Raw genomic sequence first — 11,698 nt, 5'->3', positions numbered from 1 at the left:
TGTGTGTGTGTGTGTGTCTGTGTATATTAGATAAAATAATATTAGTATATAAACTGATATCCTGTGGTTATTAAAAGTCTTAAATAATCCTGCCAATCAATGAGAGTGGGATATCTTTCTATCTTCTGAGATCTTCTTTGATTTCTTTCTTCAGAGACTTGAAGTTCTTATCATGTAGATCTTTCACTTGCTTAGTTAGAGTCACACTAAGTTATTTTACAGATTCAATGCAATCTCCATCAAAATTCCAACTCAATTATTCATAGAGTTAAAAAGGGCAATTTTTAAATTCATCTGGAATAACAAAAAAAATCTAGGATAGCAAAAAATATTCTCAACAATTAAAAGAACCTCTGGTGGAATCACCATCCCTGAACTCAAGCTGTACTACAGAGCAATTGTGATAAAAACTTCATGGGACTGTGACAGACAGGTAGATCAATGGAATAGAATTGAAGATCCATAAGTGAACCCACACACCTATGGTCACTTGATCTTTGACAAAGGAATAAAACCATCCAGTGGAAAAAAGACAGCATTTTCAACAAATGGTGCTGGCTCACTCCACTGGCAGTTAGCATATAGAAGAATGCTAATTGATCCATTCTAATCTCTCTGTACAAAGCTCAAGTCTAAATGGATCAAGGAGCTCCAAATAAAACCAGAGACACTGAAACTCATAGAGGAGAAAGTGGGGAAGAGCCTCAAACACATAGGCACAGGGGTAAAATTCCTGAACAGAACAGCAATGGCTTGTACTGCAAGATCAAGAATTAACAATGGGACCTCATAAAATTGCAAAGCTTCTGTAAGGCAAAGGACACTGTCAATTAGGCAAGCAAAAGATTGGGAAAAGATCTTTACTGATCCTAAATCCAATAGAGGGCTACTATCCAATATATGCAAAGAACTAAAGAGGTTAGACTCCAGAAAACCAAATAACCCTATTAAAAATGGGGTACAGAGCTAAACAAAGAATTCTCAACTGAGGAATACTGATTGGCTGAAAAGCAGCTAAAAAACATGTTCAACATCCTTAGTCATCAGGGAAATGCAAATCAAAACAACACTGAAATTCCACCCCACACCAGTCAGAATGGTTAAGATCAAAAACTCAGGTGAGAGCAGATGCTGGTGAGGATGTGGAGAAAGAAGAACACCCCTCCATTGTTGGTGGGATTGCAAGCTGGTACAACAAATCTGGAAATCCATTTGGCATTTCCTCAGAAAATTGGACATAGTACTACCGGAGGATCCAGCAATACCATTCCTGGGCATATACCTAGAAGATGCTCCAACTTGTAATAAGAACACATGCTCCACTATGTTCATAGCAGCCTTATTTATAATAACCAGAAGCTGGAAAGAACCCAGATGTCCCTCAGCAGAGGAATGGATACAGAAAATGTGGTACATTTACACAATGGAGTACTACTCAGCTATTAAAAACAATGGATTTATGAAATTCTTGGACAAATGGATGGATCTGGAGGATATCATCTTTAGTGAGGTAACCCAATCATAAAAGAAGACACATTGGTATGGACTCACTGATAAGTGGATATTAGCCCAGACCTTGGAATACCCAAGATACAATTAGCAAAACACATGAAACTCAAGAAGAAGGTGTCGATACTTGGGTTCTTCTTAGAAGGGGGAACACAATAACTTTGGAAGGAGTTACAGAGACAAAATGTGAAGCAGAGGCTGTAGGAATGACCATGAGAGACTTCCCCACCTGTAATCCATCCCATAGACAACCACCAAACCCAGACACTATTGTGGATGCCAAAAAGAGCTTGCTGACAGGACCCTGATATAGCTGTCTCCTGAGAGGCTCTGCTGGTGCCTGACAAATACAAAAATGGATGCTCACAGCCATCGATTGGACAAAACACAGGGTCCCCAATGAAGGAGATAAAGTACCCAGGGAGCTGAAGGGGTTTGCAACCCCATAGGAAAAACATCAATATGAACTAACCAGTACCCCCAGAGCTCCCAGGGACTAAACCACCAACCAAAGAAAACACATGGTGGCACTCGTGGCTCTAGCTGCATATGTAGCAAAGGATGACCTAATCGGACATCAATGGGAGGAGAGGCCCTTGGTCCTGTGAATGTTCTATGCCCCAGTATAGGGTAATGGCAGGACCAGGAAGCAGGAGTGGGTGGGTTGATGCGCAGGGGGAGGGGGAAGGGATAGGGGGTTTTCAGAGGGGAAACTAGGAAAGAGATAACATTCGAAATGTAAATAAAGAAAATACCTAATAAAAAATTTTTAAAAAAAGAAAAAAGAATCACAGCAGCCAATGCTAGTTAGACTGCCATTGTTCTTCTTCCCAGACCTCCAAAAACTCTTAGCACAATTAAAGTGTGTTTTTCTGAACTTCAAAAGAAAAAAAAAAGGTCTTAAAGAAGTAAACTCAGAGGCAGTAAAAGTACCATTTCATAGTTATTAATGCTGGTATATAAAATTGATAGGATGCGGATATAAAAATTAATTGATGTTTTGGTATAGTTAGAAAAGTGCTAGTAGGCATGTTTATATACTATTGAAAGTTTGAATTTCTGTTGGTACTTTATGTACTGTGATACCCACGATCTGCTATTACCATTTAAAAGAACAACAAGCACTCTACTGTTTATTGGTAGACCAGTTTCAGAGTTCAGCCATGATTTTTGATTCTGAGTTCAGTGTTTTTCAGAGTTATCCAGAGCATGGTGTTGATGTCTCCCCCAGCCCTGTCAAAACCACCTAAAACAAGGGATGGCTGTATTAAAGCAATGCCCTTAGTAAGTGCATTAAAGCAATCCCCTTTCTTTGGGCCAGTTTCCGAATTTACCTTCATGTACTCTAAAAAAAAATTACAATCAAAGTTGCAACTCAGTCCCTCAAACAAATATTTGATCACTGTCGAAGAGCTGCTCAGCTTTTGAGAGTCTGTATACTATAAATAATTTCTGAATCTAAGCATTGAATTTGATACCTCATTAGTATAATAATTAGTAATCAGTGCCCTTATTTGAGTCATCTTAGTAACTAAGTCAATTTAATTAAAATACTGAATTTATAGTCCAATGCAGAAGACCAGTGTCATTTGTTATATGATAAAAAGACGAAGAAAAGTTAATTTAAGAAGTGTAATTATTGTTGCTTAAACTGCATTATTGGCTTATAAAACCACTGTACCTATTTGCTTTATGCTACTTGCTAATCTTGGAGAAACAATTACCTGTTAAACCATGAATGTTGTGAACATTCCCATCTCCCCCAACTCTCCTTCTGCACTTTGTGAAATGCATATTCATGATCATAGTAATATATAGTTCATAGTGTCTCTGTGCACATACTTTGTAGTGTATTAACTCGGTTGACTGACGAGTAGCAGATTGATTATGGCCCATGCCCCAGCCCTTCACGTTACACATCTCTTGAGTAATTTAACAATGGCATTCCTTTAACACATCTCTACCTGGTTTTAGGAACTGGTTGGTGATTTTTTAAAAAGAGAGGTGGGGGATGGGGAGACATTAACACCATGCCCTGGATAACTCTGAAAATTGTAGGGATTCTCCACTACCATTTTATATATATTAAAATTACCAATTTACACTCCTATCAGTTTACACACAGATTCTAGTATTTCTACATATTGTCTACATTAACCTTTAAAAAGGATAGAGCCATTTTAACAGACAAGAGGTCATCATGGCCCTCTTGGCTTTGTGTTTGACTGTTAGGATTGCCATACTGAACGTTATATCTTTTCTGTACCTAGTTGGTTTCACTTAGTCTGTCTTCTGTGTCCATCCATGTTTTGTCCACGATATTGAGGCTTTCTACTTTGAAAAAAGTTAATATTTTATTGTATGCTTATACACTATTCTCTCTACTTCTTAACCTATTGGTGGACTTAGGTGCCTCTGTGTACAGTGTAGCAATGCACATGAAAAGGTTGGTTTCTTTGTTTATTTATTTACTCATTCATTCATTCATTCATTCATTTAAAATCCTGAATTCCATTATGTTGGCTATATCCCCTGAAGTGTTCTTGTCAGATCATACCATTATATTTGCAATTTCTGAGTTTCCCCATTAGTGTTTCACATAGTAACGTACATCCCTGTCAGTGTATACACAGATTCTAATATTTCTATATTTTCCACATTGACCTTTAAAAAAAAGAGAGAGAGCCATTTTAACAGGTGAGAGTTGACATTTAATTTTGTGTTGCTTTACGTTTCTCTGGTGATTCATGATGTGAACACCTTTAGGAGTGAGCACAGCTTCCATAAAAAAAGTGAAATTTCTCTCTCCTCCACTATTTTTTTTTAACCTTTAGGGGAAAGTTTCAAACATGGGAATAATGATTTTATGACAAGAGAGTGCAGCTGTGTCTTTACAATATTAACATGCTTTGATGGTTTGTTCATACATGAGATCTGAGTCATAAGAAAAGCCATATTTCTAGTATTTGTTTGCTTACAATTATAATTTTTACAATTTCGTACATGGGCATTGTTATAATTTCTAACCTCCTTCTTACTACTCCTCTGTTTTCCCCAAAGTCATGACCACTTCTTTGTTATTGTTACACACACATATGTACATATAGATACAGCCTGTTGAAGTCCATTTACTGTTATTTGTAAATATATGTATTTTTAGGGATGACCACTTTGATTGGATAACTTATCAGGGGGTTGCTCCTGGAAAAGGGTGTATCTTAAATTATGAGAAGCTATTAATTGCCTCTACCTTTTCATGTAGGGAAATCTGTGAGATTTCTTCTGTAGACATTCGATGTCAGTGGGCATTGCCATTTATGTAGATCTTGTATAGGCACCCATATTGTTGAAATGTCATTAGCTCCCTGTGTAAGTAGAAAACATTGTATTACAGTGGACCCAGTTCTGCAGTTTGTGCAATCTTTCTTGTTTCCTTGTCTGGGATTGTCTCCAAGCCTTAGGTGTTCAAGTTATGTCATTGGTGTATCAGTTATGTCTAGGCACCCACCACGATTTGTTTTCTGCATTTTTGACCAGTTGTGTATTCTGTGATGGTGTCATTTGCTGTAAGAAGAAACATTGTTGATAAGAGGTGAAAGCTACACATTTTTATGGACATAAGGATCGGTATGGAATATGTAATATGCATTTAGAAAACATTCTAACAAAACCCCAAGTGGCTAGAGACAATGCAGGTCTTCCGAGAAAGGATATGCTCTTATGTGTGTATGTGTGTATATATTTATGACATGTACTTGTTTTGCTTGGCTAAGTCTCATTGGATTTAAGTTGCTTATCATTATTGAAGATGTTCATGCAAAACACAAATGTTTCAAATATGCCTCTGCCTCAGGTCTAGAGTTCAAGGGACACAAACAAGATTTTATTCAGGGTTTGCCTAACAGTATTTGGGGACTGATATTTCCATTTACATAAGAGCTTAGACTGGCTTTAATGAAAGATGGCAATTAAATAATAACAATTATTAATTTTATATTCATATATTATATGACATGTAACATTATATAATTTATTTATATGTTTTATATATGTATAAAGTAGCCTTTGGGATATTTGACAGGTTATGTGGTTAATAGTTAATCATGATAGCTTTATTATCATCCTGTTTGGGTGATTAGAACTAAGTGCTGTAATTTTTTTTTACAGTTGAACTCTAATTAATGTGAATGAAATTGAGGACTTTTCTGTATAACAAAGTATTGCTTATTTATTATAGAGTATCACTAGTCTAATTTGAAAACAGGGCACCTTCCTACTATAGGAGAACTGTAAAAATATTAACAAACTACCACACCTTAGTTTGTAGTTTCAGATTTTAATTCCTGTCTATAAAATTAAATTTCTCAGAAAACAAAATGCACCCTATGTAATGGTAGCTCGCTGCCTCAGGATTAGCTGGCACAACTAATCCAACGCTCCGCTAATTTTTATTCTCGTTGGCAATACATGGAGAGAGCATTTTCATTGAAGTGTTCAATGTGTTATTAAAACACAAAGGTCATTTGTAGTTGACTTTTCTTAAAATGTGGTTTTCTTGCATTCAATTCATTTAAATGAACACACTGTATCATCGTATAGCCTGAATGACCTCTATCATGTACATATCACGTGATTTGGTGTGGAGATTGCTTTCTTTACCTTACGTAAATTTAAATCCTTTTCTTAGCACTGAATTGCTGTCCAGTATACACAATGTGCACACATTCAGAAAATTGGATATTTTACTTCTATCCTATGCTATATTTAAATAGTTAAATTTTTCCTAACTTTGGTTGATTTAGCACACCTTTTATTTATAGAGCCGTGGTTCTCAAGTTTCCTAATACTGCGACCCCTTAATGCAGTTCTTCATGTGTGGTGGCTCCCAACCACAAAATCACTTTCTTGTTACTCCCTGACTATAATTTTTCAACTGCTGTGACTACTAATGTAAATATCTGATATGCAGGATATCAGGCATGTGACCCCCAAAGGGGTCATGATCCATCATTTGAGAACCACTGCCATAGAGGAATAAGCAAATGATAAAACAGTTTAAGGGACGTAGGAAATATGTTGAAGGGTAGATAAGTGCTTTTGATTTTAAGTCTGTGATGTTTACATTTTATGTATGACAGTCATGTAGTCTATTTAGGAAGAATGGTTTGCTTCTTGAGATGTCAGGAAGCACAGTTATAAAGGTGTTGTAAATCGTGCAGTTACTGATAACCAGCATTAAAATTTGTATAGTTGGTTGACATCATTCATTCTAATTAGGTCAGAATATGCCTCATACGCATTCTTAACATGATGTGAAATACACCTCTAGTACTTCACTAGCACATGAGGAATAACTTTCCTTTAATACTTGCACACTATTTATATGCCAAACTTGGCAAGCATAGCTGTCACATAGATTATCATATACTAAAGGAAATGAAAAGTGTGGATATTAAAAAAATAGTATTAATATACATGCTCAATCAAAGCATTCTATTCGAAACTTATTTATGTTCAATGATATTGGTTCATTTTATTGGGATCCATTGTGCTTTAACACTAGAAATCAAAACTATGAAATTTGGAATTATAACAATGCATTATTATATATGCTAATCATACTAATTAAACTTTATATCTATTTGCATAAAATTTATGTCCCATGTAAATGACATAGATATTATTTATAAATTGAAAATAAATTTGTGCATTGAAAATGCATAGTATATGAAATTTTTTTATAATGAGAACTCTCTGCTTACTGTCTTTAATTAGCCTGTTTTTCCAAAGGTGTAGAGAGCTAGACTGTCTTAAATGTCTAAAAAAGATCATAATTATAAGGTTACTTGAACACAGCTACGTATGAATAGCTATATGTGCCAAGTGCTGTTCTTTCCTGCTCTAATTAATAATAGTGAATTTGATCTTGTAGGGGTACATTGAATGTGCAACCAAATATTTGCATATGTTCTACAAGTAATCTAATTGAATTTATTATTATTTTGAAGCTCTACAACCCAGCAGTTGATACCTTTAATCATCTATAAGTTCTCAAAGATAATATTTTATCAAGAAGCATTTTTTAAAAATATTTTAGAGTAAGTTTTGTTGAGGCTTTTTAAATCATCATTATCAGATAAATGTAAATTAGGAGGACAAATTTTAGTATTTAAAATTTTAGTATTTTATAAACTCTATAATTACATGAACAGAAGAAACAACAGATTACAATTATATGCTTTTAATTGTTTTAACAAATTTTTAAGCAAAAAAATAGTGCAACTTAGTAGATGACCATGAAACTGTTAAAATATGTTCAGAATACAAAGGGGTTTAATGTCTTCTAAAATAAATAAGTTTTCTGTGATACAGTAGTGATTTTTTTACATATTCACTTTCTAGTAATAATTAGTATACATCTGCAATTCCATATATGATCAAAGGTTATCAAAACATGAGGCTACATGTAGCATTCAAGACGGTTTCCCTATATAGCTTGTAGCTGATAGAACACCATTGTTTGAAAGGCTTGTCTTCATAATATGACAAAGGAGTGTTATTGAATTTTACTAAAAATATTAACCTTTTAGGTTTTTGCATGTGAGGAACACTTTTTGTAAAAAATAGTTGGTACATATAAGTGTTTCGACTTATATAGGTAAATGAAATCAAATACAGAATTGCACCATCCTAAGAGGAATGGAACAGGTCAAGAAGGTGCCCATGTAGATAGATTTCTTACAGTAGTGACCCCATCAAGGACTCATTTTCCTCTACATCTCCTGACAGAGTCTTATTGGTTCTATGAACCTGAGTCTTTTAAAGATGAGCTAGATTTTAACAGTGTATCAGATCTTCTTACAAAATATATGGAACTTGGAGAAAGACATTTATGAATGGCAATAACAAGTTTGTTAATAAATACATTAGCACTTCAATATTCACATTATAGTTTGTTTTCTGAAAGGAATTGCTGATTAGTTACTTGAAATTAACCATGGGAAGTTAAACAGACAGTAAATATATAGTACAAATGTTGATAATTTTGAAACTTTATGCATTTCATTAGGGAGATGTCCTGTAGACATTTAGAATTTCACAAACTTGGATATTGTACCATCTGTGTGTTCAAAATGTAATTTTTGAGAGATATCTGAATCCCAGGTGAAGTAATATTTTTAAGCGAATATTTCTTGCTGGTCTCATGTCTGACATAGGTACCTGAACAGAGCCTACCATTATCCCTATGAATATACGACATTTCAATATTTATTGTAGTGCTTATGACTTTTTTTTTCAAAACAAGGCTGTGTTTTGAAAACTGCAGAGAGCAGTTGAGTGGAAATGTGTGGGTTTTATGATGACCGAGTTCACAAATTTTTGAAATTATTATGAATTTCATTTCTGCAGTTTTCGTTATCTCCCATGCCTCCCACCAATGAGAATGTCTTTATGGCTAAGATGCAATTATAAGACAAATGTGTTTTTCAAACAGTTAGCTAGTAGTGTCTCTGTGCTTTGGGTTTAGCTGGCATACTTTGGCAACTCTGATAATTTTTATTTTATTTGGCTATACGTAGAACATTTTTTTTTCATTGTGATAATCTGGTACTAAAACATGAGGTTAAATTTGTATCTGATTTAAAAAACAAACAAACAAACAAAAAATCCCGCTGTTTTCCCCCGGTTTTTTATCTCATGAAAAACATCTCTTCTTTAAATTTTTCTTTTTTTTCTGAGTTTCTTTCTTTGGCATTGTGATAGAAGTACATATTAAAATAAATATTTATAAGTCCATGTATACAGTGCTAAAGCTTTTTAAAGTTCTTTATGTCCTTGGTAATACTGTTGGGATACAATGTCATCTGCATGCAGCCTTTGCTAAGCTGTTCTTGACAGTGTATTTATTGGGAGGTATTAGGTAGGTGTGCCATATTATCAGGTAATGAAGGTAGATATGGACCACCACATGACTTCAAAAAGTAGGAAATAGTGCAGATGAGTAGAAAAGAAAGAGCCTAAAATTTAAGTATTTCTCAATGCAGAGGATAGACTCTCTGCCACTAGATGGCAGGCTATAGCCTGATACAGAGTTACCTGAAGCCAGGCTGAGAGGATGAACACTCTAGCTTTCTTTATTTTTGTGTCCCATGTTCCTAGAATGACTGGCAATGCTGAAGGATAGTTCTTGATTGCCTGAAGTATGTTTGTATCGCTTGTTCCTTCATTGATATGATTCAAGCCTTAACATTATCAAGTCAATTGTGTATTATTAGCCTGGGAGGCAAACGCTGATGACATTTTTTTATTAGATATTTTCATTTACATTTCAAATGCTATCCCGAAAGTTCCCTATATCCTACCCACCCCCGCTCCCATACCCACCCACTTCCACTTCTTGGCCCTGGTGTTCCCCTGTACTGGGGCATATAAAGTTTTCAAGACCAAGGGGCCTCTCTTCCCAGTGATGGCCGAGTAGGGCATCTTCTGCTACATATGCAGCTAGAGACACGAGCTCAGGGGGTACTGGATAGTTCATATTGTTGTTGCACCTACAGGGTTGCAGCCCCCTACAACACCGTGGGTACTTTCTGTAGCTCCTCCCTTGGGGGCCCTGTGTACAATCCAATAGCTGACTGTGAGCATCCACTTCTGTGTTTGCCAGGCACTGGCACAGCCTCACAAGAGGCCGCTCTATGGGGCAGTCTCTGGATGGCCCTTCCTTCTGTCTCAATGCTGAGGACTTAATGCCCTGCACTCTTTCCCATGGACTTGAAGACATAGTGCTGAACTTGGTGCCTTTTCTATTTTAAGCCCTTTTTGTCCCTTCTCACCACACAGGTGACTTGGATTACTACTGGCTGGATCCTGCCACGTGGCACAGCAGGGAAACGTCGCCTATTAGTTCGGTAAGTTCTTTGACAGCATATACAGTTCAAGATTTATATGTGGATTGATGATCCTCTGTTCCTCTCTCAATAAACATCTTTCTGGATCTACCACATATTTTATTACAGCCATTATTAATTTAATTCAAAAGGACCACTTTGAAGAGCTAGAGGAGTTATTTCTGAATAATCGACAAGTTTTAAATCAAGAAAAGCAAATTTATTCATTTTACTTTCACCCTGAAATTATTTTTAAATGAAGAGAACTTTAAAAATGTTCCCCATGAGTGTGTTTTATATGTCCGCACAGGAAACGACTTTTCTCAATAATAATAGAACATTGCCGTACGCTGTAGTAAATAGATCTGTTAAGATTCAGATCCTGGGATCAATGTTAGATAACAATGTTTTATACACAATTTATCTTATTAAAGCTGAGCAATTAATTAGTTCTACCTCTTTTAAAAGCCTAGTTAATGTCTGCTCCAGAAAAGGAAGTCCACCCCATAATAATGTTTAAACAATATGCTGGTGCCCGGTTTAAGTCTGAGTTCCTATGCATTAATGTTTACTCCCTGGCTGGGTTTCCCTGCTCAGTTTTCTCTTACATAGGAATTTTAAGATACAGAGATGTTATGTATGCGAGTGAGAGAGCACAGTCTGGGGGGTTCTGCGTTAGCCCGGACGACGTCCCTTCTGGAGATAAGGACAAGGTAGAGTGGTGGTTAACTAGTTTAACCTCTTCTCATTGGAAGGTTTTCAGAGAGCACTGGGCATACAGAAAGAGTTTCATCCTAGTTCCTACACACACACACACACACACACACACACACACACACACGACAACCATAGACACACACAAATAAACACATTCAGGGACAAACACAAGAACTGAAACGTATGTACAACACTATACAGATACACACAACACAGACACCTAATAGTCTTAGCCATTGCACTGGATAAGGTTTAGTTGCTGGAATACACAGTGTTTAACCTAACTTAACTTCTGAAGAAACTATTTTTAAAGGCTGGAGGAAAAATCTTGGAAACTTTTTATCAAAAACAAGTTCAAATATTTGGAATTAAATCCAGATTTCATTGCAAGTTCAATCCCCAGTACCCACACTGTGAAATGAAAGAACCCTAAATTGTCCTCTAACCTCTACTTGTGCACCGAGGTACATATGCTTCCTCACATTAACAAGTTAAAGGTAAAATATTGTTGAAATGTGTTCACCCTGATATAGTGGCCTCTTGTGAGGCTATGCCAGTGCCTGGCAAACACAGAAGTGGATGCT

General features: G+C 35.9%; 1 protein-coding gene across 27 annotated transcripts in view; it reads left to right on the top strand.

The window, feature by feature from the left end:
• Rims1 (regulating synaptic membrane exocytosis 1) overlaps positions 1-11,698 on the top strand; it is a 480,520-nt gene that overhangs the window by 298,557 nt on the left and 170,265 nt on the right. For all 27 annotated transcript variants that reach the window (XM_029538285.1, XM_029538283.1, XM_029538282.1 and 24 more), the window contains one exon: positions 10,351-10,418. In XM_029538285.1, the coding sequence (XP_029394145.1) occupies positions 10,351-10,418 (68 nt within the window). The remainder of the gene's footprint in view (positions 1-10,350; positions 10,419-11,698) is intronic.

Source organism: Mus pahari, chromosome 5 (assembly GCF_900095145.1).
Source record: "Mus pahari chromosome 5, PAHARI_EIJ_v1.1, whole genome shotgun sequence".
NCBI lineage: Eukaryota > Metazoa > Chordata > Mammalia > Rodentia > Muridae > Mus > Mus pahari.
The sequence above is the reverse complement of the archived record's forward strand: the minus strand, read 5'-3'. Positions and strand labels throughout refer to the sequence as shown.